The sequence below is a fragment of the Myxocyprinus asiaticus genome, chromosome 29, assembly GCF_019703515.2.
Source record: "Myxocyprinus asiaticus isolate MX2 ecotype Aquarium Trade chromosome 29, UBuf_Myxa_2, whole genome shotgun sequence".
NCBI lineage: Eukaryota > Metazoa > Chordata > Actinopteri > Cypriniformes > Catostomidae > Myxocyprinus > Myxocyprinus asiaticus.
This window is the reverse complement of record NC_059372.1, coordinates 38758171-38783401: the sequence shown is the minus strand read 5'-3', so window position 1 is coordinate 38783401 and position 25231 is coordinate 38758171. Positions and strand designations below refer to the sequence as shown.

The following is a 25231-nucleotide window of genomic DNA, read 5'->3' as shown; positions in this document are numbered from 1 at the left end:
ATGTAGTGCTGTGGGTCTGGGAGGGTGTTGTGAAGATGGGCGGACTTTAAAACACAGCAGGAAAAGACAGGAAAGCCGATCCTTCCCCGGAGCACAACAAAAAGAAAACGGTAACGATTTAGAATCTTTCATTTAAATACATTACATGTAACGAAGATAGACAACAGTGTTTGCTGAGAAAAGCATGATATCGTGTGCGTTTTCAATGATTGTTGGATTTTATTTCATTTTACCGGCCTGAAACTGTCGGACTTACTGACTAAATGTTTTTTTTTTTTTTTTTTTAAAGCGAGTTGCATCATTTTGAAAAAAAAAAAAAAAAAAAAAAATATATATATATATATATATATATATATATATATATACATATATATATTACATATGATTCATGGCAGCTTGTTAGATTAAACGAGTTTAGATGGTCAATATTGTAGATTCAAGATAAAACTGATCTGTTTTCTGTAGCTGCATTTCACAACTGTACAGCTTGGCTTTTAATTTCACATCAATTAACGTGAAAATATGAACCGATCTGTGTTTGAACTGTTCTGACAGTTGTTTTAATCAATGTATCAGATGAAAGCAGCTCTTATTTCGGTTTCATTTCTTATTTTTTCATATCAAACATAGTGCCGTTTGGTCTATCGGTTGCAAAGCCTTTCTAAATGACTATAGTGTGTTCAGAATTATTTATTATTTATTTATTTTGCACGTTATGTTTATTGAAAGCATTTATATCAGTATGTAAAGTTGTGTTTGAGGTTTTATATTTAACTTTTTTTTTTTTTTTTTTTACTGAAACATGTCAGCTAGTGGCTAATTAGCTTTTACACGCCAGACCTTTTTTTAATCAATAACAAAGCTAAGCGACATTTGTAAATATATAATAATAATTTCACTTCGTGTATTTATTTAAATATGTGCTATTGTTTTAGTTTATTCTTGTTATTTCTTGAAATAAATGTTGTTTTGACTATCGGGTGCGGTATCTCAGGCCTCAGGATGTGACGGCCTCGTTGTTAAGATATCGATTCCACGAGCAATAACGTGCACAGATGATCAGTAATGTTATGCTCTATGTCATTTGGTCAGTCATTTTGGAAAGTGTTGTTTTTCCTTCTTTTTTTCCACGACATAACGACACGGATACAATGATACTTCCGCAGCTGTTTCCGGTTCATGTTTACATTAAAAATGATTCACAGAACATTGTAACTTCCACTTTTGATCCTCTCACGTGTGCAGTTATTTCCAAATAATCACCATTTCACTATTAGGACTCGAACAATAAGGCTTTTTAGCTGATGTTTGGAGTATCTGAAATCTCTTCACTTCAAAAATCTTGCTCTTTATTTCCTCAGTTAACTAGCTACTTCCCAATCATCTCCCTCAAAATGCCTTGTAGTTGTCTTGTTCTAGCAAAGCAAACAAAAGCGCTAATATCTTTGACCATCTCTCTCTTCTCTGCAGATGGCTGCCATCCGTAAGAAACTTGTCATAGTGGGTGATGGAGCTTGTGGAAAGACCTGTTTGCTGATTGTTTTCAGTAAAGATCAGTTCCCTGAAGTCTATGTGCCCACAGTGTTTGAAAACTATGTAGCGGACATTGAGGTCGATGGAAAGCAGGTATGAAAGCTGCTGATTCATTTAGGATGCTGCACACTGATGTACACGTGTATTTTGTGACTCACTTGTAGTGTTTGGTGGTTTTTGTGATACTGTTGCTTACATGCATCAATGCCTGGGTTTGTTTTCTCTGTTCTTCTAGGTAGAACTGGCCTTATGGGATACTGCTGGACAGGAGGACTATGATCGGTTAAGACCACTGTCCTACCCTGATACAGATGTCATTCTTATGTGCTTTTCCGTCGACAGTCCTGATAGCTTGGGTAAGGCTTTGTCAGAAAAATTTTGACAACATTTACTTGTGGCTTAAATACAAGGCTTTCACATCACAGTGACAAATTAAAGAGGGATCAATATAGCTATCAAGTAGAACTGGGTATTGAAAGACTGGGTTTAAGAATGCTACTCACTGGTTCTTTGGTAATTTTGCTCTAAAGTGTAAAAGATTACTTAAAAAGAAACATTTTGCATCCATTTGAGATAGTGAGCAGTTCTCAGCTTTGTTTTCAAGGGTAGCGATGCACCGATCCAACTTTTTCAGTCCCAATACCGATCCGATACCTGGGCTTTGGGTATCAGCCGATACCGAGTACCGATCCAAAACCAGTGTTAAAGTGTTAATAAGCTGTATTCCTCACAGTGAGGAAGAGATTAGGAATTATTCTGTGTAAGGATTCAGGCTTGACTTAAACATTGCTTTCCTAACTTTGTAAATCAAAATGTAACAAATAAATGTATTCAAATTTACTGAATTGTTATTTATTATTAAAATAATTGTGCACCAGCAACCTGGTAAAAACAATTCAAAATTAACAGGAATTACAATTCAAGTGTAAATCATGTAATGCAGCAACAAATTGGTCAGGAATTAAAATTCCAGTATAAAACTGCATCAAATGAGAACAAAATGTAAACATTAAATCACCGCACTGTGAGGCGTACAACTCGTGTCCAACCAGTATACTGTTAAACTTTAAAAGTGACAACGGGCACACGTCGGAGCTCCAGATATCTGTGGTGAAGCTCATATTAGCTGGTACATCTTTTAACGCTTCTGATAAGTGTTTGCACACTTTCTTGTAGTGTGCATGTAGAGCAGTCTCAGAAAAATATTTCCGTGATGGCAAACTGTACCGTGGTTCCAAGTGTTCAATCAGCCAACAGAAGCCCTCGTTTTCAACAACTGTCAGGGGTTGCTCATCCAGAACAATGAATTCGAGAACCTTCTCTGTTATTTTTGTCGCTTTCACACTATCACTGGGAAGTTTCTTGCTTCTTTGCAATGCACCTGACAAAGTTAACTGATTCTTCGATGCATCCGCTTTTTGGGTTTGGTTGAACTCATCGTGTTCTTTAGCATGATGCTTTTGGAGGTGCTTGATTAAGTTAGTTGTTATATTTTGTTACCGCCACCCCTCGAAACATTGCTTTGCAGATATTGCAAGTAGCCGTAGAACTTGTTGGCCTAGCAAGCGTGAAATATCTCCAAACTACAGACCCTCTGTAGTTAGCTCCCTCCATGCTATGTTAGCTAGCTCTCCTTCTAGCAAAATGTACGGGTCTACCAGCACACTGCTGATGCTGTACATACAACGTCATGCATAGAATAACATAGAATTGAACTGAATAGATCGGCCCCATTGTCACACGTACCTGATCCAGCTATTTGAGTCGGTATCGGATTGGTGCATCCCTATTTAGGGGCCGTATGTATGAAGCCGCTTGGAGTAAAACTTTAGTCTTAAGAGTTTCAAATATCTAATAATGACGTAATTTTGCTATTATTCCTAGAATTAAGAAAGAACACCATTTCGGGCATTTACATGACCGAGTTATCAAGCATAGCCTTATCGTTGTATGAGTGTTTGATGAACTTTAAACAGTATTATATATTGAAGCCATTTTTGTCATGATTTAAATGTATTCTAAATTTGACAAATAACTTGAATTGCAGTAAGTCAATAAAATTGATTATTTTTCTTTCCTTTTAATGCATTACAGAGAATATTCCAGAAAAGTGGACACCAGAGGTGAAGCATTTCTGTCCGAATGTACCTATCATTCTCGTGGGTAACAAAAAGGATCTCCGAAATGATGAGCACACACGAAGAGAACTTGCCAAAATGAAACAGGCAAGACAGTTTTACTTTCTAGTATTTATCATATTTAACTCTCGTGTTCTGTTTGGGATTTGAGTAGTCTCAGCTTCCGACAGCATGCCTACGGATCACCTACAGTCCGTGCTCTCTGATGCACATAGCATACAAAACTGGAAAACACTTTCTGAAGTCCTAATCTGATTGGCTGGTTTGATGGAACTTCTACAAATAAGAGCATACAGAACTTATTGTCAGTCCGCCTGGAAGCAGAGTCATGTTCACATGGTTCTGCGTTGATACATCGAGCGCTTTTGAGGACAAAATAATCACCAGATTTGCCTAAGTTTTGCCAGGTTAGAGACAAAGATATTCAGGATGTCGTTTTAGGTATATTGCAGAAAATAAAGCGGATTATTCACAATCAGAGCTGCATATTCTCCTTTGTTTACATGCCATTATATCAAATTATTTCTTTTATTATGATATCGTAGGTCTCCAATAACCCGCACGTAATGGTTAAACCGTCTGTGATAGATCGCTTTACATTCCAGGCTAAGTGGGCGGTTCTTGGCCAATCTAAGCTACTATACGGTCCAGACCTTTAGTGTTTTAGTCAAAGGTCTGGCTACGCGAGACTAGGATCTCTTAAGGGCTGAAGCATACTTTACGCAAGTACGTAAACTCAGACTCATCTTGCAACACAAGCTCGATTTCACGCATCGTTGCATTCTGAAATGTGTCAGAGCGCAATTCATAACTTAATGCAACTACGCTTTGCATTCTCATTAATTTTGAAATGACAATTATTATTTTTTTCTCCTAAATCATTGGGGTCTCTGAGAAAAAGTCTCAACAGAGCATGTGGGTTAACATTTAAAATACTTAATGTTGGACCATAAGCAGTCACTTTTAATGTCTCTAATATATATTTATAATACATTTCTTCATGTAGGAGCCCGTAAAGCCAGAGGAAGGGCGAGATATGGCCAACCGAATCAATGCCTTTGGATACTTAGAGTGCTCTGCCAAGACAAAAGACGGAGTGAGAGAAGTGTTTGAGATGGCCACCAGAGCTGCACTACAAGCAAGGAAACGTGGCAAAAAGAGTGGCTGTCTGCTGTTATAGAAACCTGTAGAGGAGAGGATATCAGTTAACACAGCCCAGAAGACTTAAAAGCAGGGAGGGGAGGGATAGATTGGATTGGACAAGCCTAGCATTCATATCCCAGTACAGTTGGCATATAAGACTGATACTGGGACAACGTGTCAGACAAACCATGAGAGACCAATGGAAAGACTTTGGGAACAGTTGGGAATAGGATGGCGTTATTTCCTGTCATCACAAAGATTTTGGTAAAGCGATTTCTGGTAATGTCAAGCAAAAACTTTGAGATCAAATGTATAAATGGACTCTATACCCTAGGATATTTGATGTAGAGTTATTTTTTTCTTTTACTTTTTAGCCCCAAACTGTTATATGCCAGTTTAAAATGTTCTCCTGTATGCGTCTCTTTTAGGTTTACCTTCCTGTCTTTAACAACTGTTTTATGTGTTGGACAGATTGTATGTATGTTTGTTTGTATATGTATATGAATGTTTGTTAAAATGAGTGCATGTCCAGGTCATTTCTTTGTACATGAGTATATCTGGCCAGCTTTATTCTACTCAACTAGTTCAGTGGACACACAATGAACACTGAAGTGGGGTGTATTGTGTTTAACCTCCCACTAAAGGCATTTTCCTTTTTATAACTGATGTCTCAAGAGTCTGGGCTCTACATTAGAGATCTAAACCATTTAGCGATACTGAAGCATAATTATTATTATTTTTTAAATCATTGCATTTAGAAATGAAATTTAAGAAATTCAAATTTCAGTTTGAGGACTCGTTTTTAAAGGGGGGTACGTTATTGTGGTGTGAATGCAGCATCACGCAAAAGCAAACTTTTTTTTGGAAGCAATTGCAGGGTAAGATGCAGTCTGCCTTTTTTAACACCAAAAATCTGCAGAATTCTGTGGCATGGATTTAAACATGGTAAAATATGTTGAAAGTGGTCATGTGGTCACTAGGAAGGGGCTTACCTGCTTAATGTGAAATAAAAAAAAAAGTGTTTTTAAGGTCAGTGATATGACCTGAGTCTTCATCATGTACATCTTTTTAAACATATTTTAAAAGTACTTTTAAGTTTGTTTTTTAATGTAGAGAAGCTTTGTGCACCTTAATTTTTAATTTTAGCAGTAAATTGATATATGCTGTAAATTGGACTAATAACACTATGTAACACCATTTTGGTTCCTGGGTAGTGTGTTATTTCCTAATTGCTTATGCCTCAAAAGTATAGAAAATGGCTATTATTACTCACAAACTTTGCTTTTGTGACCAGGACAGTGATATTTTGAAATGTACCTATTTCCAATGAGAAAACGGACGAATGCGTGTCTTTTCCTTCATAAAGTCAGAAAGAAACATGTATTTATACTAAAGTAATACAAAAATGACTATAAAAGATTAAAAAGTGAGTAGTTTTGAGATTTACGATTATACTGTAAATCACTTTCACGAATCAGTCCCCAAATGTAGTCTCACATCATGTTCTCATTATACTGTCCTTGGTAGCGGCGTTCAAAGTCCAGTATATCCTGGTGGAAGCACTCGCCTTGCTCTTCCGAGTACGCTCCCATGTTGTCCTTGAATTTATCAATATGAGCATCAAGGATATGGACTCTAAGGGACTTCCTACAACCCATTGTGCCTTACCGTGCGTTCAGACCAGAGGCGAGAGCGTTAATAAGAACAAAACATACAATTTAATTTACATACAAGAGTACATTTAACCATACATGTCAGGGGTAAAAAAAATTAAAATAAAAAAAAAGCATTTTACAGAAAAAACATAACTATTAAACAGCTGTAAAGTTTTCCTTGCTTTTAAGTTTCTACTTTTGGATATTGTTTCTAAATATATTTTAACATCGATTTTAAATTGTTCAAAATTTGGCATTTTTTCATTCCATTTGACTTTATGAATATAATAACGGGCAATTATAATAATTAAATCAAATATAAACAAAATATTTTCATCACCATCAAATGAAATTTTTTTCAGCATAACATCAACTTCTTCAAAGTTAACAAGAATCAGCTTTTCTTTGTAAGCCCTGACAACAACGCTATCGAAGATTCGTGGACGCTCTGACGTAGTTGAAATAGGCGGCAACGTTCGTTCAGAATGCTTGGTTTTGTGAACTATATCCAGACATGTCGGCCGGTATCTTTTTGCCGACCTATCACAAGTATATATATCCTCATTAAATCTTTTAAATGTTAAAGTAAGAAATCGATCGATGGCAGAAAGTAATTAAAAATAAAAAGGCAAACGCTGATGGTATAAATGTGTTACCGACTGATCAGGCAGCACGGTTTTGCATGCTATGGCGCCAAAATTAGCATGTAATATATATATATATATATATATATATATATATATATATATATATATATATATATATATATATATATATAATATTATTATATAAACCATAATATCCACTTAGTCAACTCACCTGGCACACCAACAATTTCAGACACCTTTGTCCGCGCATAGTTTTATTTATTTATTTATATCCCTGTAAGCAAACAGAGACAGATCGTATATTACGGGAAAACCCGCCATGGCAATTATTAGTTTCTCCTCCATTTTGTCTTCGGAACTATTGTTTGGTGGGAACCAAAGTTTACTCTGTTGTGTTCTCTAGACTTCGCTAGAGCGGAGCACTTCTATATTCCAATAGGTTGCCGCTGAACCGCGTCAAAGCTCATTACCATAATGTTGCCCGCCATTGAACTTTCCTCTGACGCCCACAACGGCCAAGACGCGCCGGCCACAGACGTAACGCTTCTCACCGCCGAGAGACGATGGCTTCCATAGAAAATGAATGACTTCCGGTCGATCTGACGCTCTCGACGCCTCTGGTCTGGACGCACCATTAGTTTCTCAACCAGCTCCACATAGTTTTCGGCCTTGTGATTGCCCAGGAAGCTCCGAACCACTGCGACAAAGCTGTGCCGCTTTCTCCTTACTAGTGAGCTTCTTGGGGAATTCATTGCACTCCAGGATCTTCTTTATCTGTGGTCCGACAAAGACACCGGCTTTGACCTTTGCCTCAGACAGCTTAGGGAAGAAGTCTTGAAGTGCTCGCAGGTGAAATGAGGTGCCAAGGGTTTGCCTCACACATCTTAGCAGATGCTTCCACAGAGTACTTTTTCGCTCTTGTCTTGATAAATTGGCCGCAGACATAGCAAAATACATCTGCCGGTTGCGTGCAGTCTCTTGATGCCATCTCAGAAAAATGCAGATATGTATCCACTTAGGCAGCTGGAACTAAACTGAACTGGTGGGCTTAAGGCTCCTGTATTTTTACTACTATTTATATTACTGGAAAGTTCTAGAAAGTTTTAGAAGTTACTCCAAGTTTACTCAGTACTGAATCTACCTGGAATGTTCTGGAAAATAGGTACATTTCAAAATATCACTGTCCTGGTCACAAAAGCAAAGTTTGTGGGGAATAATAGCCATTTTCTATACTTTTGAGGCATAAGCAATTAGGAAATAACACACATTAAAGATATTGCAAAGGTTCATTAGGTCTATATCTACTGTAAATCCACATAATGCTAACTTATCAAGCTGGTTACAGTACAAATGTTTAAACAGACAAAATTCTCTCCAATAAGAGTGACAAACTTACTAAAAATGTACTCTTTTATTGTATGCACATTAACATGAACAACATTAAGAGAAATTATTACAGTTATACAAAACTATATTGTGAACATGCATAAAGAAACATTTATGAAGAGTAGTAGGTCATACCTCAGGTTCCCTTATCCAATCAATTTACGCATTGTTATCACAGCGTCTCTGAGCCAATCAGCTTGAGCGACCTGTCCCCGCCCACCGGACTGTGGCCATTTTACACTGAGCTTTGCTGTGAAGCGTCAAACGTCATAAATGTACATTTCAGCGTTGTACCTGCTAGTGTAAAAGAGGTAAGTTGCTGCGTGTTTTATTGTGCAGTTAAAATGCTTTTATTGAATGCATCTGCAGTTAAATATTGTTTATTTTGTTTGTGTGCGATGGCTTGCAGTTGCGCTTTGCGAATGTAGGCTCGTGCCCTTTGAACTGAACCTGACTCTAGCCTGAAATGCGCACATTTGCATTTTCTATTAGTTTGACAGGTGCTATTTAATTAGTTATGCAAACATATAATATTCATTGACGGTTGTCGTGTATTTGTATACGTATGTTTTTCTCTAGACTCGGTTTGACAGCTGCGGGACAGAACAATCCTGCAGAAAGTCAAATATCAGATCTAACAGGGGTATTTCTATCTTCTTGCAGTTGTCCAAATGGCGTAAACAGGTTCATGCAGCGATATGCAAATGAGTTTGTGGCGCTGACCAATCCTGCTCATTGCATATGTGCAGTGGGCATAGCATCAAATGTTGGGCCTCTCTTTCAAACACATATTCTTTGAATCAAGCAATAATAATAATAAACTGCCTACAAACTGCCTGTAAATTTATACAGCATATAAATGTATACATTTACGAGTTTTCTTGTTGACAAAGTCAACATAAAATGTCTGAAATTAGAGGTGTTTCAGGTTGTTCAGTGTTTGCTGACGCACAACTATCAGGTAGTTTTAGAAAGTCTTAACTTGCTAACTGATATTGACACAGGGTCCAAAATTAACGTAAAATATCACAAATGTTAATATTTAAAGTATTATGTACTTAAGCATTTGATACAATGTACTTATTATGGACATACATGTTATTGCATTATACTTATATTTAAAGTACCTGCATTTAATTATATTTGTAGTTACACTGTTAACCTTACCTCTAACCCTAAACCTAACCCAACCCTTTCCCTACTCCCAAACTTACCCATCAACATGATTTTGTTCCACACATATTCTTTTGGTAGCTTGATGTGAGGAATATTCCACATGTGTCTCTTGGAGTTCCGGAGAAGGAAAAAAAAAACAACTCTAGGCATCCTAGATAAATTTCTGATGGAAAATTTTCCACTCAGGTAAAATGACTGATGCGCGTTTGATTCGCGCATGTAAATTTATTTAGCAAGGGTCAGATTATTGTTCAAATTAAGTGTTAATGTTACAAGCCAACTGGGGAATAATTCAGTTTTATTAATTTGCCAATTACAATTTATTCTCACATTTGGCACGTGCTGAGTCGGTTAATTTTGCATTTGGCACGTGCCAAGGGTTAATTCTGGATCCTGTTTGCAGACATATATCTAACAAATATTTACCTACATAGGCATACATTGACACATATGGCTGACCTTTCTTCTGTAAGAAACTCATACATTTTCTGCTACCTCTACAGTGAGGGCCCCTGTTAATCAGGTCCACCATTTCCCCCTGTTTGACGCCCCTCCATATATGCTGTCAGCAGCACACACTACTGTATCTGTGAATCTAGTGTGTTTGACAGCTGTAAAAAACAACAACAACAGTAACAGTCAACTCGGCAAGAATTCTTTTTTATATAATTATTTAACAATGTTAAGTTTGCTAATTGCAAATGTATTTAATGTGCAAGTTGATCATTGCATGTTTTGTCAACAGTTGTAAATGAAGCAGGCTGAATGAAAGGTGGGCGTTTCTCTCGACTTGCACTGAAGCATGGATTATGAGAGGAGGTGGGTCAAGGGTCCTGCAGTCTGCAGCGTTGTTTTCTCTTTTTAATACCGTTTGCATTCAGTACACCACAGAATGAGTTCATGCAAAAATGTTCTGACCCTATTATGTAACATTTAGTCTATGTACAGTACATGATGAAGGCTCTTTCATTGGAGACATACTGTAACTTGATGGCAGCATTAATCTTAAACAAGTGGACTAGTCTTGAACTACGTGTTAAAAAGTGCCCAAATTTATCTCTTTTCGTACCTAACAGAGGTGGCCGTGGTGACCGTATGGGTCGCTATGGAAATAAGGCTAACGATCATGACTACAGGGACATGGACTATCGTGGCTATGGACAAGAAAATGGCTTGGGACTGAATAGCAGCCTGACAAATGCCAAAAAGCATGAAAACATGAGAGATTTTACTTCAGGTCATTTTGCAACTAACCGACCAGGATTCAGACAAAACCGTGGGAACCGTGGATCTGAGAGCAACCAAGCTAGAAAAAGTCTCCTCCAAAGTCCCCCAAATCCAAACATCCACTCAAGATTCCAGCAAGAAGATAGAGATTATGAGCTTGAATCAGAGTATGAGGCCAGGAGAGAGATGCAGTCATTTAAAGTAGGACAGAAGGTCTATCTGGATAATCGAAACCCAGATGAAAGTGAAGAAGATGAGGACAACATGTGGAGCAGAATCAGGGGACGGAAAAACTCTCAAGAGGAATATGCTGCAGAATGGAGAGCTGAGGAAGAACAATATACCAGACGTCTCAGTCAAAGACAGGTAAATATGAATATAGATCATTTATTTTATACAGTGCAACCCTCTTCGTACACTTCGGAGAAAGAACCGGCATTGGCCTGGTTTATGGGGCAGGGCTTTGCACAAGTTTTTAGCAAACCCCTGCATAGATGCTTGGAGCCTATTTGTTAAAGTTTTTAATATTTTTTTCAGTGTTGTAACATGGTTAAGGTTGGGAAAGGAGGAGGCGGGAACCAGCTGAACAGTCAAAATAATATTTAATGAAACAAAAAGACACACAGAACAAACACACACATGGCAGCTGCATGTGGCTCTCTCTTTCCCGAACTGCCATGTTCTGCCGCATTTATCCCTCTCCTCGGCTGATTAGCGCACGCCCGGCCCCGCCCTCCTCCTCATCACACTCCCAGCCTGAGGGGTTGCCCTTCTGGCAGCAGGCTTTTCCCCACCTCTCTAGGGCTGGGGAGGGGGACAAATGGAGTGAAAAAACAAAACAAAAAAGAGGAGAGAGAAAGAGCAAGGCGGAGCGACAGTGAGAGAGAGAAAAAAAATTGCTTGCCGGTTTCCCAGACATGCCATCGCCTGGTCCTCGATCACTCCTCCACCCTCTGGCGGACGACAACTGCTCCTCCCCGGGTGGACCGGAGCCAGTCCTCCGACCCCTAATAGATGGAGTGCCCCTCCATGTTTTGGTGGCTGGTAGGGAACTCCTACGCCCCTGGCAGTGGCTCCACTGCTCCAGGCGACCGGCAGCGAGCCCCACCTCACGGGCGGCGGCCGTTCCTCTGCGTCCAGGCGGTTGGCAGCAACTCCTCCGTCCCCCTGCGGATGGCCGCGGCTGCTCCTTTGGGAGGATGGCAGTGGCGAGGTCTCCACGACCGCGCATCCCTCCTCCTTCCTGGGCTTCGGCACCAAAGGAGGAGGCGGGAACCGGCTGAACAGTCAAAATAATATTTAATAAGAACTTAAACAAAAAGACACACAGAACACAAATGCACACATGGCAGCTGCTTGTGGCTCTCTCTCTCCCGAACTGCCTCGTACCGCAGCATTTATCCCTCTCCTCTGCTGATTAGCCCAATTGGGGGCCCCGCCCTCCTCCTCGTCACAAATGCGTCTCTACATTAGCGGCAGATGTGGCGCTGTTGTGCAAAATGTGTGGCAAAATCATAAAATAAATGTAAAAAATAATATATTTTCCACATCTTGAGCTTGTTTCATGTCCATTAAACAACACAACAGTAGATATTCTTTTGAGAAATTCTATAATTATTAAGGTCTGAGGTATTTTATTAAGGTATTCAGAACATCATTTATTTTTGCAATTCAGTTTGGTGGCAGTAGTGGCATACCTCAGCTTTAAGTATCCAAATACATTTTGGGACCAGTGTATATTTCAGTAGGTCGTATTACTATCTGACACCACCAAAATACCATGGGACTATTACAATATTTTATTATTTTTAAGAAGTTCTTAAAGAATAGAGAAAAGTAATATATCATTGTTAAGGAGTGTTGTCCTCCTGATATAGAGTTTTGCTGACCAAGTCCAGTCAGGTAGGGAGGAGATGAGGGATGGGAGCTACCACCATGCCCTAGAAATGAGCCAGGAGGAGCCAGAATCCCGTGACCAGGACTACAGGTCTGATACCGAGCAGGCCCAGAAGCCCAGCAATATTGTCATGCTGAGAATGCTCCCACCCAACGCCACAGTCAACGAGGTGTGCTTCCTCTGGCATGAGTGCAATAACAGTTTCATTAAACATCTGTGGCATGGTTTTCGATTAACAAAAATAATAAATTAAAAAAATCCCACCGTTACAAAAACTGTGTTGACATGGAGGTCTATGGAGCAAATGTACAAAAATTGCCCCATAGAATTCCACTGTAAGTGCATTTCAGTAAACATTTTTAGTTTGTTTAAAACAAACGGTGGGACAGCATGCCACAAATTCTGTCAATAGAGTTTAACTTGTATTGAACCATAATATTCCCTAAATCACTAGAGACTGCCATACACAAGAGATTGAATAAACATGATTTTTAAGATCCTGTTAAAAGGGTGAATGTAGTTAAGCATTTTGTGTTTGCTCTCCAGATTCGCGCTCAATTGCAGGAGCAGGGGATCCAACCCAGGGAGGTTCGCCTCATGAGGAACAAGTCTTCAGGTGAGCATGCTCTGACACTGGGGCCTTCTCTGTACCCCAGACTGACCTCCAAGTCTTTATTTCACTGTCTTCCATAACAAACCTTAACTCACTTCTGCATCTTTCTAGTTCAGTGTTTTATTTCAAGACAGACTCTCTCTTTCTAACTTCCCGCCTGGTGTAGTTGAGAAAAGTTTAGAGTCTGTTAAGTACTGGTGCTTTGAAATCTTCATGCGTATGTCTTCTTAACCCCTTTCACATCTTTTACGTTAAATCCATTACTTCTGTTTATTTCCTGTAAAATTTTCTTGTACCTCTGACTTATGCCTATGATCTTTGACCAGACAATTTACACAAACACATTCACTTGATACAGTGGGTAAGCAGCCAGATTGAGCCATACTACCGCGGTAAGTTCCGCCGCAACTTCAAATTCTCACACGTGAGACTCATTCGTGCAAAGGGACACTTGTCACCATCGTTTAGTAGTGTGAAGAAAGTGAGAGTTATTATGATTAAATTGTTAATATTATTATTTGTATTGTATTTTTTACATTTTGATGTAGAAGGCGATCTAACAATGCAAAATGAATGGCAGCATTAAATTTATAGCTTAGTTAGCTCATGGATTGATATACAGAAAAAAAGCATGAATGTCAGCCTTTTTCAATAAATTAAAACTGTTGCTTCATAGATATTAGCCATTTAATTATCTTCCTGAAAATCAAAATGAAAATACATTGTGAACATTCATAATTTTGTTAGCCCTAATGAAAAAACAACAACAATGCATGTAATTAATGGTGTTAACCCATGTTATAATTGACCCAGCTTGTTAGCAGTGTTAGACTAAATGTGTTTGACCTGCTCATATTTATATATATATATATGTGTGTGTGTGTGTGTGTGTGTGTGTGTGTGTGCGCACGCTTATTTTGTTCTTTTTAACCCTTGTGCGACCTTCGGGACATTTCTGTTTTTTCGATCATTTTGGCTGTGTTAATGCAAACAGCATAAATTTTGCCAGCGGTGTGCATTTTTGGGGGAATTCTTATATTTCAACCTCAGTTCCTATAATATATCTATAATACACTGTGTACACAAAATAGTTACACTCAGGACCTTAAGGACAAAAATTTCCCCACTGAAACCTATTAAAACGGCAATATTTGATCCCAGTGCCATTAAAGCATAAAATCATGAAATCTATGATATTATGCTTTCATTCCGGAGCCCTGGCTTCAAAATTTTAATTTTTAATATTTTCCACCAGATGGTGCCGTTTTTCTCATGTGTAGCCTATGGAGCAAATACATGCTTTATATATATAGATATAGATATAGATAGATAGATAGATAGATATTAGATAGATATTTTCTGTTTGCTGTATTATAGAGCACTGCAGGCCAGTTGAATAAATGATGCAGCTACAATTGTGTGGGTGTATTGGTATGGATGTCAGAGTGTGTTTTGCATGTGTGTATTGAGAAATGTGTGTGTGTGTGTGTAAAAACAACAGTGGCATTGTGTTAACAAATTGGCATTTAAAGGGTTAAAATCTTGAAAATGAATATTTGGTAGTTATGATCTGGACTGATGTTGGTTAAAAAAATTAACTCATTGAAAGTGGAAAATAATATTAATATATAATATTATTATGGTAGTTTTTTGATGTGGACATTTTTGTCCTTGAAGGAACACTGAGTAACTTTTTTTTTTATTGACACACAAGGATTAAATAATGTTTCTTAAAGTTACAGCGGTTGGTGTCGAGTAGTTAGAAACTGAAGTTCTTTGTAAGTCACATGTGGACTGATAGCTCAAAGACTGTGCGCTTGCATACTGTTACTGTCCTTTCCTGCTAATCATGGGTTCGAGACCAGCTTTACTTATTATCTGTTTGGATACATGTAGAAAGTAAACTATATCCAGCAGATACACAAAAAGCCATTTTGCGCTGTGGCTGCTACTGACACTGTGTCCTGTAAGATCATTGTTGGTAATTTGTTCATATTATACTGTATATATTTTTACATGGTATTTAACTTAAATTTGTCGCCACGATTGTGTTTTAAAGGTAAAATCATTAGCGATACAGTCGCATAGGGCGGCAGCGTTCGTGATTACATGAAGTTTATTATTCAACTTTATTACATTATACAGTAGCCTACAATAGTGTGTGTAGTTCACAGTAGTGACGAACATTATTGCTTTTTGTCACATTGTATTGCGCAAGCTGCAGCCGAGCGAACCGAGACAGTGAGCCCTGCGACGCATGTAAATAACGAACATGACATCTGAGCAAGATTTGTTCTCCTTGCTCCACTTTATTTCCAAATCTTCTACAGTTGCTGGTGTGTTTGTTGTTTTATTTTCATCACACTGCTGTGACAGTATGGGTTCCCTCTACATCATTCTCCAGTGTTACAGTTTAACTGGGGCTGAGTTCTGAATAAACGTTCTACAAAATTTTGGCATCCTTGTACAGATTAAAATAAGTGGTCTAATTAGCTTGAATGGATACCGAGGCAGGAGATTCGATCTGGTTCAAAAACAACATGATCAGCGCAACTTCACACAGCGTTATCAGTTAGAGCTCTTAGGCGGTGACAACCGTAATTAGCATCTTTATGTTCAAATGAGGTTTCTTTATTCGGTGTGAAATGGTGCACATTATCAAGCAATGTTAACGCCATGTTAACTTGTGCTTCACGTTCACAATATGATGGTCTTGTCAGATTATGATATTGTATGAAATCAAACGCATGTATTGAGACAAATATTATACAAATAATGTGGTCACAATACTTCTACCCTATTTCATATAATGGAAAATTGCAATTCTTTTTAAAATATTTTCTAATATTTCATTCGATAAGTATTCTGCTCCCATAAATAATGATTCTGTTCACCTTTTCTATCGTTTTTATTGCCAGGAGAATATAACATATGACACAATGGTATACATATAAATTAATTAATTCACATTTGATAATTCTGTTTAAAAATAGAAAATATGGGCTAGCCTATTAGAAGAAAGCACATGTTTAGAGTCTTAACGGTTTTTGGAAGTCACAATTGTTTGAATATGCGGCCTAATGTTCGCTCATAACATCTGTGCATATGTATAAAACTACTCACAAATGATAATTCTCTCTAATGAAATGTGAATTAATAAATGCAAACAAATAACTCTCCAATGCATGGACGTCCTCGTGAACGCTGAATCTGCAGTAAAGTCTTTATCAAGCATCTCCATTGTTTAGCCAGAAAATAAATGTTGTGGTGTTTTTAAGTTTGTTGATCTTCTTCCTTATCCTCGTTTTTCTTTTTATGGCAGTTGGCAAAAAACAAGATTAACTCTCCCTTAACTTGCCATTACCGCCTCCAACTTAATGGTCATTACGTTGGGAGAAAGAGCTCCGAGGCGTTCAGCTCTGGCCTGTTGAAATTCTATGGTTATAGTACCCCTTAGATCTGCTAATGACCCATTCACGCGGTAATCGCGGCGGTAGAAAGACTATTCTGAATGGATACCCACTGTACATCCACTTTAGAGAAAGCATGGAAAGAACAGAAATGTTGACTCACATGTGAACACAAGCACACAAGCAGAAATACAACTTCTCCAAGTGCCAAGCTTGTATCACATGTCCTGCCCAGCGTTTCCTTTTATCTCACTTTGATCACTCTTGTCCTGGAGTCTGTGGAAGATCTCTCACTACGTAAGTATTTTGCAGTAGTGGTGTTGAGAAGATAAGTGTGGCTGATCAACAAATGCAATTTCAATGTCAGCATCTCTTTGATGGGCTTGAAAAGGTTTTTATTTCCCAAGGGGTGGAAAAAATAATGTAAGCACCACGTTAAAAGGGGTTTAATTTCATAGTCATTTAATCATAATTACAGCTGCAGGTGTGTCAAGTTGCCAATTAGCAGCATGTATTAAGGCCTATTCACACAAAGTCAATTTTTTTCGGTGCAAATGTTTGGTCCGATCAAGCTTTTGACACGGAACAATGGATTCCCATGGCACTATTCAAACCTGGTACAACAAATCGTCCAACCAACAATCCATAGTTTTTTTTTATGGAGAGTGGTCCGTGTTTTTTTTTTTTTTTTCGGACTGTGATTAAAACTGACTGACCAATGAAATAAGCTTTTTCTACGTTGGTGGTGCCCATTATACAAAGGTGCCTGGCTTTGTTCCTGGCAGGCAGCAGATGCCCTTACCCTGCCCCCATCCCTAATCCTAACCTTATGGAACCTGTAAGGCTGAATACCCTGACAGGAACAACCTGAGTCACCTTTCTCCCATCGCGGTTGGTAGCGCTAATTAACTGGCAAACACTGGCTTTGGACATACAGCTGATACAACCCCCCACCCCCACAAATAATTCAGGTCTGTTTTTGAAAGTCTGCTTATAATATTATAAGCAGTACTAGAATAAAGCCTATAGCATATAGTATTATAAATAGTAATATAAAGACTGAAGCGTATTTCTGTGCTCTTTTACTCGTCTCACGCACAAATACAGTAAATGCAATGCAGATGTGCAGTAAATAACATACAAGCTGTACACACATTCTTTATAGAATATTTATGTAACGTGCTGATACCTCATATTTTTTTAATATACCTGGTGTTTTGTCTTCATTTTAGATTTAATTTGTATAACACTGTGCCTGTTGTATTTTCATGGCATTAAAAATAGCTTTGGCAATTAATCTGCACTATGCTCGTAGTAAAATATCCCATAATAAGACTCTTTACATGCAATATTTTAGACCAGTGAATTGCAGAACAACACTATTTTTATTGCAAGGATAATATAACAAAGTATTTCTGGAACTGTGCTCTTTTCTATCCACGTACAAGAAACCCTGAATTCAATACAATTGTGCAATAATTTAAACAAAGAAAAGACCACAAGCCAAAAAATATATATTTTCTTTTATATTTAATATTATGCATCATATTTTATACTATAGGCTACCTGTTATTCTTAATGTACATTATTCCACATGTATTTATGTCACTTTGTGTTATATTATCCAGGCATTTTAAAAAGAGAAGTTGGGTTCTGGAGTTCTTTTGGAATGTACTGGTAGCAAAATAGATGTGCAAACAGCGCTCTTTACTCTTCTCACTCGCATAAAAACACAGATTATATACTCCTTAAAATGCATTAACACCATGGAAAGAACATAATGAAACAGTTATGCCAAATTAGGTAAATCAGTTATTTAACAGCATTCGAGATATTCAACTCTTGCATTGATATCTGAATGCTGAAGGGTCCGGCCAGGAAGCTAGTATAAATATATTTGTAGACCAGTAACAGTGCCGCCTTTGTACAGGGGTGAAATAGTTTTTTGTTTTATTTTTTTTACGGTCTCTGTCTGAATAGACCTTTTGTTGGAAGTTTGTCTTGCAAAATCATCACGGATTTGGTGTGAAAAGGCCTTTTGGTATAAAAGAGATCTTAGTACATCTATACAATGTGCAATTTGGTATAAGAAGCTCAAAACCTGGGATGAGTAAAATGGTTAAGGAAGTCATCTTTTAACCTAGTTTCCACATTATATTTGAATGGGTTACATTTGGAGAAAGTCAAAGGATGCCTTTAAACCACAGGAATGTTTGGCAACTGTTTTTTGACAACAGTATTGTGGATAATCAACAAAGGTATAGGAAGCTGTTTCATGGGAATCAATATGTCTGATGACTGTAATACATAGTGATAGAACAGCAAGACTAGTTGTCCCCTGGATGGCCGCCGCTCCCATCTTGTGTAGTGAAAATACCCACTCATGTACTCGTAAACTGAGAATGACTTCATGAACAGCAGGACGAGGTCAAATGCCCTCCATGCCATTTGCCAATTGCCAGGAATAAATGTCATTGTAAATGTCTTCTGTAGGAAGTTCTGGAGTCATTCTGATAATCGTACCCCCCCCCCCACAATGTTGTGGTGCAATACCCCACAACAAACTGTTGAGGATTTGTAAGACAGCTTTCCAAGGAGCTGTTCTGAAGGCAATCAGGGGCCCTGTTAATGTAATGCCAGGTGTTACCTTTATTTTATCCACCCCATTTATATTTCAGCTGTATGTGGCATGAAGGTATTATGGGTAAAAGATTAAAATTCAAGATAATCTCAGCTATCGAAGACTTGTAAGGCACATGGAAACTACCTGAAATCCCATGTTGTGTGATGGAGCTCTTCACTGTAGTTTCAGGATTCGTTAATGTAATGTGTATTAAAAATAGTTATGCTTCAAATGTAATGTATTCCTATAAAACATGATGCTTACTTTTTGTCTGCAGCAGGAAATGATTCATAGTGTTCTGCTTGAAATGCTATTTCAGATGTCTTTTTTCTTAATCCCTTGTAGGGAGTTTGGCTTGAGGCTTTGTTAAACACAATCATTTGGCATTTGAAACTCAATGGTATTATCCACCTGTACCATTCCATCTGGTGTGGTTTCAGACTAATAATACATGTGGTTAATATCATAAACTATCAATTTCTTGTCACATATAGTCAAATATCATACAATATAAGAATGGAGGTATTACAAGTTTGTCTCATGCGCATGTGTGAATCAGGCAGTGAGATTTCAAAAAGGTTAATTTTTAAAAAGAAAATCCAAATTTAGTTAATACATACATTTTTGGTGATCAGATACATACATTTTGAAATGACTATTTTGTGCACCTCCCTGCTGTAAAGACCATCTTAGACCAGCATTATCATACAGGTCTAGGCTAGTTTATGTTGGTTAGTACTGGTTTGGAAATGCATAGCAATGCTGGTCACCATCCAAACTTAGTGAAGCTGTTTAACCAAGGAGGTCTTGTTGGTTAAACAAGATAAGAAGCTTTTTGGGGACACCAGTATACCTGCATCCAAAACAAAACATAAGTTGGCGATTAGCTTTGCTGGTCTTTTCAGCAGGGTTGACTGGTGCCAATAGCCTAGAGATGAAAAGCTCCTTCAATTACAGCAATGTTGTGTGATAAATGGTTAGAATACAGCTATCCCTCTATCCACCCTCTCTCTATCTATCTCTCTCTCTGCCTATCTCTCTCGATATGAAAACACTAACCCCTCACTGCGTTGTTGTTGTTCTGTCATTGTGGCCCGGCGACGGCTGTGTCTCCAGGTCAGAGCAGAGGATTCGCCTTCGTCGAGTTTAATCACTTGCAGGAGGCCAACCGCTGGATGGAGACCAACCAGGTCACTTCACACTGCACACACACATACACACTACAAGTGCACACGTGTATGGATATATATGCCCTTTATGGCTGGATTCCTTATGATTTCACAGATTTCGTCATCTCTTAAAAAAGTGAGGTCTGTCAGTTGGGTTTTTTGTGGAAACGCTGAAGTTGGCAATATTTGAATCTACGAGAAATTCGACAGCTTATTGCGTCTCTTTAAGCTCCGCTTGTGTACGCTATAATTTCCTAATTTCAGTCAACTGCCGTTGTTGTGTCTCATGATCCTTGGGTGATACCTGCCCTATGTATTGTGTGTCTCTAGTTGAGCCCAAGTGGCCTTGAAATGTTTCCGAGTCATTGAAATGCCAGAATTGTTTCATAAAGCATTGGAAATATATAGTTGTGGAGTCCTCCACAACTGTCTTCCTTTTTTTAATGTGTCTGTTATCTAAAATATTTTAATATTGAGTCCATAAATGAGCGGAACAACCTGAGGTTTAATGCCTTGCTCAGGGGTACATTAGTGGTAGGTCATAGCTAGTCTTGCTCGGCCAGACTTTTGGCTATCGGCATGAAATCTGGTCCACAGTGCACCTTATTCTGGCCAAGAATTGCCCAATTACACAACATTAGACTTTCTAACTGACACGTAAAGCAACCAACCATTTAAGGGCAGGTAAATCCTAAATTGATGAAACCACAATAAACTCTTAAAAATGATAGCACTGCAGTCTCCATCTACAGTTTTTCAAAGCTGAGACAGGGTCATGTCTCGATCCTTATGGGGTTTGAACCTACAGCCTTTCAGTTCTTTAAACACTATACCACACCATCTCCTCAGTAGACTTTTGATTTTAACCGGGCAGATAATTGTTTGTATTTTTTGGAATTGATTGTGGTTATGAATGGATGCCACGGCAAAAAGTAAAACTAGACTAGAACTAAATGTTTTAAGCACAGGGCCATTTTGGATCTTTATTTATTAAGCCATTGAACTGCTCAAAATAATTTTAAGTGTCCACTAACATTTGGGATGTTTTCTTAATGCCAGTGTGAAGGATAACTCAAATGAGGGGAGCTGTCAGTGTTTGTTTTTAAGCTTTGAGGCCCTAAAGAAATAATTTTTGGCTCAGGTTCAATGTTCAATAATGTGTTGAGTCTTTATTCTAAGTGTCCTGTCATCGCTATATGAAAAGGAGTTTTCTTATATGAAAATTCTGTCTGGATGTTTTATATGTGGCTTAATGTGGGTTTCAAGGTGGGCAGAAGTGAGCTGGACTTTTGTTCCCCTGAAGGGGGGAGGTTGAGGGTTCTGGCCCAGAGAGCGTGTCCACACACACACTCTTACAGACAGGCCGGTGTCTTTCTTACTCTTCTCAAGCTGATGGTGAAATCTGTCTTCCCCCCTCTCTCTCTCTCTCTCTCTCTCTCTCTCTCTCTCTCTTATCCAGTCTTATCCCGTCCCTCCTCTCTTCTCCCCTGCACTCTGACCATCTTGTGTGAGATGAGGTCTCAAGTGTGCCCATTCCACCCTGAAAAGGATATTTACCCTCTTTTATTCTTTTTCCCCTCTCTTGCTGTGTCTCACTTTCAGAGAGTGCTCACTATATTGGGACAGCGAGTTTCTATGCACTACAGTGACCCAAAGCCCCGTGCTAATGAAGACTGGCTTTGCAATAAGGTAAGTACATTACACTTTAAAGTCCCCATGAAGCACCTTGATGAGCAAAGTTCGATTTGGTGTTTTCATGTATTTCCTATTAAAACAGGAAGTGGGGGCGGGACATGTCGAATGACTCGTTCCATTTTTTAAAATAGCCAATAGGCTTTAGTTTACAGTCTCACACACACACACACATACACACACCATTCCTCCATGCTGCTCATTATAGAGCCTCTTAAGGCCTGGGTAAACTTTGCTTTTCCGTGTTCCAGATGGGATCGTACCCGGTCAACTGCATTGCACTGCATATGGTTATACGCTTTTGACCGTGAGCAAATACGAGCGTGTTCGACCCATGCGCACAAGGACTGCTTTGTGATACTCTTTTAGGACAGTTGCCGACGATGCGCGCGGACAACGGAAGTATACTTTGGGCTTTGCGGGGAAACTTAAGAAGCAATCTCAATACTGGCCAGCTTTTCCAAAGACTTCAGAACCGGGCAATGATCTAACAGCCCACAAATGCACACAGCACATTGCAGTCTTTTGTTATGATGAGGCTGGAGCCGTTGTGCAAGTCAAATGCAGTTGAACGAGAAACAAGCGCGTAAAAGATAATACATCCGTGTTTTAAATCACAACACACTAGGGGCCTGGGTAGCTCACTGAGTATTGACGCTGACTACCACCCCTAGAGTTGCAAGTTCAAATCCAGGGCATGCTGAGTGACTCCAGCCAGGTCTCCTATGCAACCAAATTGGCCCGGTTGCTAGGAAGGGTAGAGTCACATGGGGTAACCTCCTCGTGGTTGCTATGTGTGGTTCTCGCTCTCGGTGGGGCACGTGCTGAGTTGTGTGTGTGGATGCCGCGGAGAATAGCGTGAAGCCCCCACACGCGCTACGTCTCCACGGTAACGTGCTCAACAAGCCACGTGATAAGATGTGCGGATTGACTGTCTCAGACGCGGAGGCAACTGAGATTTGTCCTCCGCAACCCGGATTGAGGCGAGTCACTACGCCACCACAAGGACTTAGAGTGCATTGGGTATTGGGCATTCCAAATTGGGGAGAAAAAGGGAGAGAAAAAAAATCACAGCACACTAAGCGTAAAGAATAAAGAACACTTACTCGAGCTGTACATACCAAGATACCACCGGCTGCACAAAAAATATAAATAAACTCCAGCAAATTTCCTCACGTCCAGCTCCTGCGTTGGTGCATTCCATTCAACAGTGATCATCCATATGCCCTATTCCCTTCAAAGACAATAACCCTCCACTCGGACCGCTTCAGATAGCTGAAAGGTGATAACGGTCAGTCAGAACTCACTTTTTAAGTGATTCCTATTGGAAATTCTGTTTGGAAAGAACCTACAGCATGGATTGTGCTCCCTTGGTTTAGTGTAAGGATACACAAAAGTACCAAGAGTCCTACCATTTTTTTTGGACACATACTCTGGCAATATCATGGGTTTCAGACTTGTAAATACCATGGTACGTGAATATGGTAATCATTTATTGCCATAATATCTAGGGATGCACTAATGTATCGGCTGCTGATATTTATCGTCCAGTAAAAAAAAAGCTTTTGTACATCTTTGTAAATTTTTAAAGGATAATTCCTAAGTGAAACAGTGATTTGATGACAAATAAGGTGTGGCAAAATATCGGTATTGACCTGTAGGTTTTTGGGTAAAATCAGTAACGGACAAAAAATTTCAAACCGATGCATGCCTAATAGTATCATTTTGCCATGCTATTATTACCTGATACTATCACTGTACCATTGGACTGCCACAGTACATGATTTTAAAGGGTTCATTTTTGTGTGTGTGTGTGTGTGTGTGTGTGTGTTTTACCAAATTCTGATCCTTTTTTTTACTTTCAAATGGAATAATGATCAAAATAATGGATCTTGCTTTTAAGTATGTCATAGTTGTCATAATTTTTAAACAACATTGATCATTAATACTATTTCTTTGCAAAATACAAAGATTTGTGTGGTGTGTTTAAAAATGCAAATCTGAATCGAGTTGAATCCTGTGGAATTATATCTTCTGAATATTTGCATATTTACAGGCAGGCAATGTCCCTCATGCAGCTGTGACTTGTACATGGTTTGTAGACATATGATGTGGTCATTTGTTTTGATTGACAGTGTGGTGTGCAGAACTTCAAGCGAAGAGAAAAGTGTTTCAAATGTGGAGTTCCAAAATCAGGTTGAGATCAGTTTGTTGCCCTTGATCCATGCTTTAAATGTCAAAACATTAATATTAATGTAAATCTAAGCTAATGTAAATCATATCGGCCTCCCTTTTCAGAGGCCGAACTCAAACTGCCCCTGGTGCCAAAGAGTTTACCCATGGGGCAGTTAAAGGACTCTGCTCAGGGTTTACTGCCCCTCCCTGCCATATACCAGACTGCAGCTCCAATTCTCAACATTAGTTCCTCGTCCCAGGCTACTGAGGTGGCCAATGACAGTAAGAAATTTGCATCTTCAGAATTTACTATGACACACTCTTAATGTGGCTTACTCTGGTTAGACAAACGCACAGCTTTGGCCTATAACAACACATCTGTTTTTTTCAGCTCTGATACTGAGGAACCTGGGACCCCACACCTCACTGGAGGCCATTTTATCTGCTCTGGCTCCGTTTGCCACTCTCTCCCCCTCCAATGTGCGCCTCATCAAAGACAAACAGACGCAGCTCAACCGAGGGTTTGCTTTCCTGCAGCTCACAACTATTGTGGTATGTCAGTGACACTACATGATTTAAGATCTAAGAGCCGGAGATGGGCCTGGTGTCCAGCTTCTTGCTGGTTGATTGAGCATGAGATAACATTAACCATTAAAAATACGTTGAAACATCATATCCTGTCCGTTGTGTTGTCTGAAATATTTTCGCATGCTTAAAGCCCCTGTAGTCTTCAGAATGGGTAAATGGCAGTATGCAAATGTTAAGCTTGCTCAGTTGGGACTGTAG

General features: G+C 38.9%; 2 protein-coding genes across 9 annotated transcripts in view; both read left to right on the top strand.

The window, feature by feature from the left end:
• Positions 1–6011, top strand: LOC127420050 (rho-related GTP-binding protein RhoA-C). 2 transcript variants are annotated; one of them, XM_051661995.1, is made up of 5 exons: positions 1–110; positions 1471–1626; positions 1769–1889; positions 3628–3758; positions 4678–6011. In XM_051661995.1, exons 2-5 carry the CDS (start codon positions 1471–1473, stop codon positions 4849–4851), a joined length of 582 nt encoding a protein of 193 aa, XP_051517955.1. In that variant the 5' UTR covers positions 1–110; the 3' UTR covers positions 4852–6011. The 2 variants fall into 2 exon arrangements, with proteins under 2 accessions (XP_051517955.1, XP_051517956.1); XM_051661996.1 differs by lacking the exon at positions 1–110 and adding an exon at positions 170–194.
• Positions 6012–8643: 2632 nt separating this feature from the next.
• Positions 8644–25231, top strand: part of LOC127420026 (RNA-binding protein 10-like) — a 30143-nt gene continuing 13555 nt past the window's right edge. The window contains exons 1-12 of one of the 7 annotated variants that reach the window (XM_051661950.1): positions 8682–8774; positions 9043–9106; positions 10143–10286; positions 10385–10458; positions 10716–11232; positions 12744–12932; positions 13310–13379; positions 20526–20599; positions 22181–22267; positions 24406–24466; positions 24569–24727; positions 24837–24997. In XM_051661950.1, the coding sequence (XP_051517910.1) occupies positions 10442–10458; positions 10716–11232; positions 12744–12932; positions 13310–13379; positions 20526–20599; positions 22181–22267; positions 24406–24466; positions 24569–24727; positions 24837–24997 (1335 nt within the window). In that variant the 5' untranslated portion in view covers positions 8682–8774; positions 9043–9106; positions 10143–10286; positions 10385–10441. Of the gene's footprint in view, positions 8775–9042; positions 9107–9717; positions 10287–10384; positions 10459–10715; positions 11233–12743; positions 12933–13309; positions 13380–20525; positions 20600–22180; positions 22268–24405; positions 24467–24568; positions 24728–24836; positions 24998–25231 lie in introns of those variants that run through there. The other 6 variants (XM_051661949.1, XM_051661952.1, XM_051661951.1 and 3 more) reach the window with 6 other exon arrangements.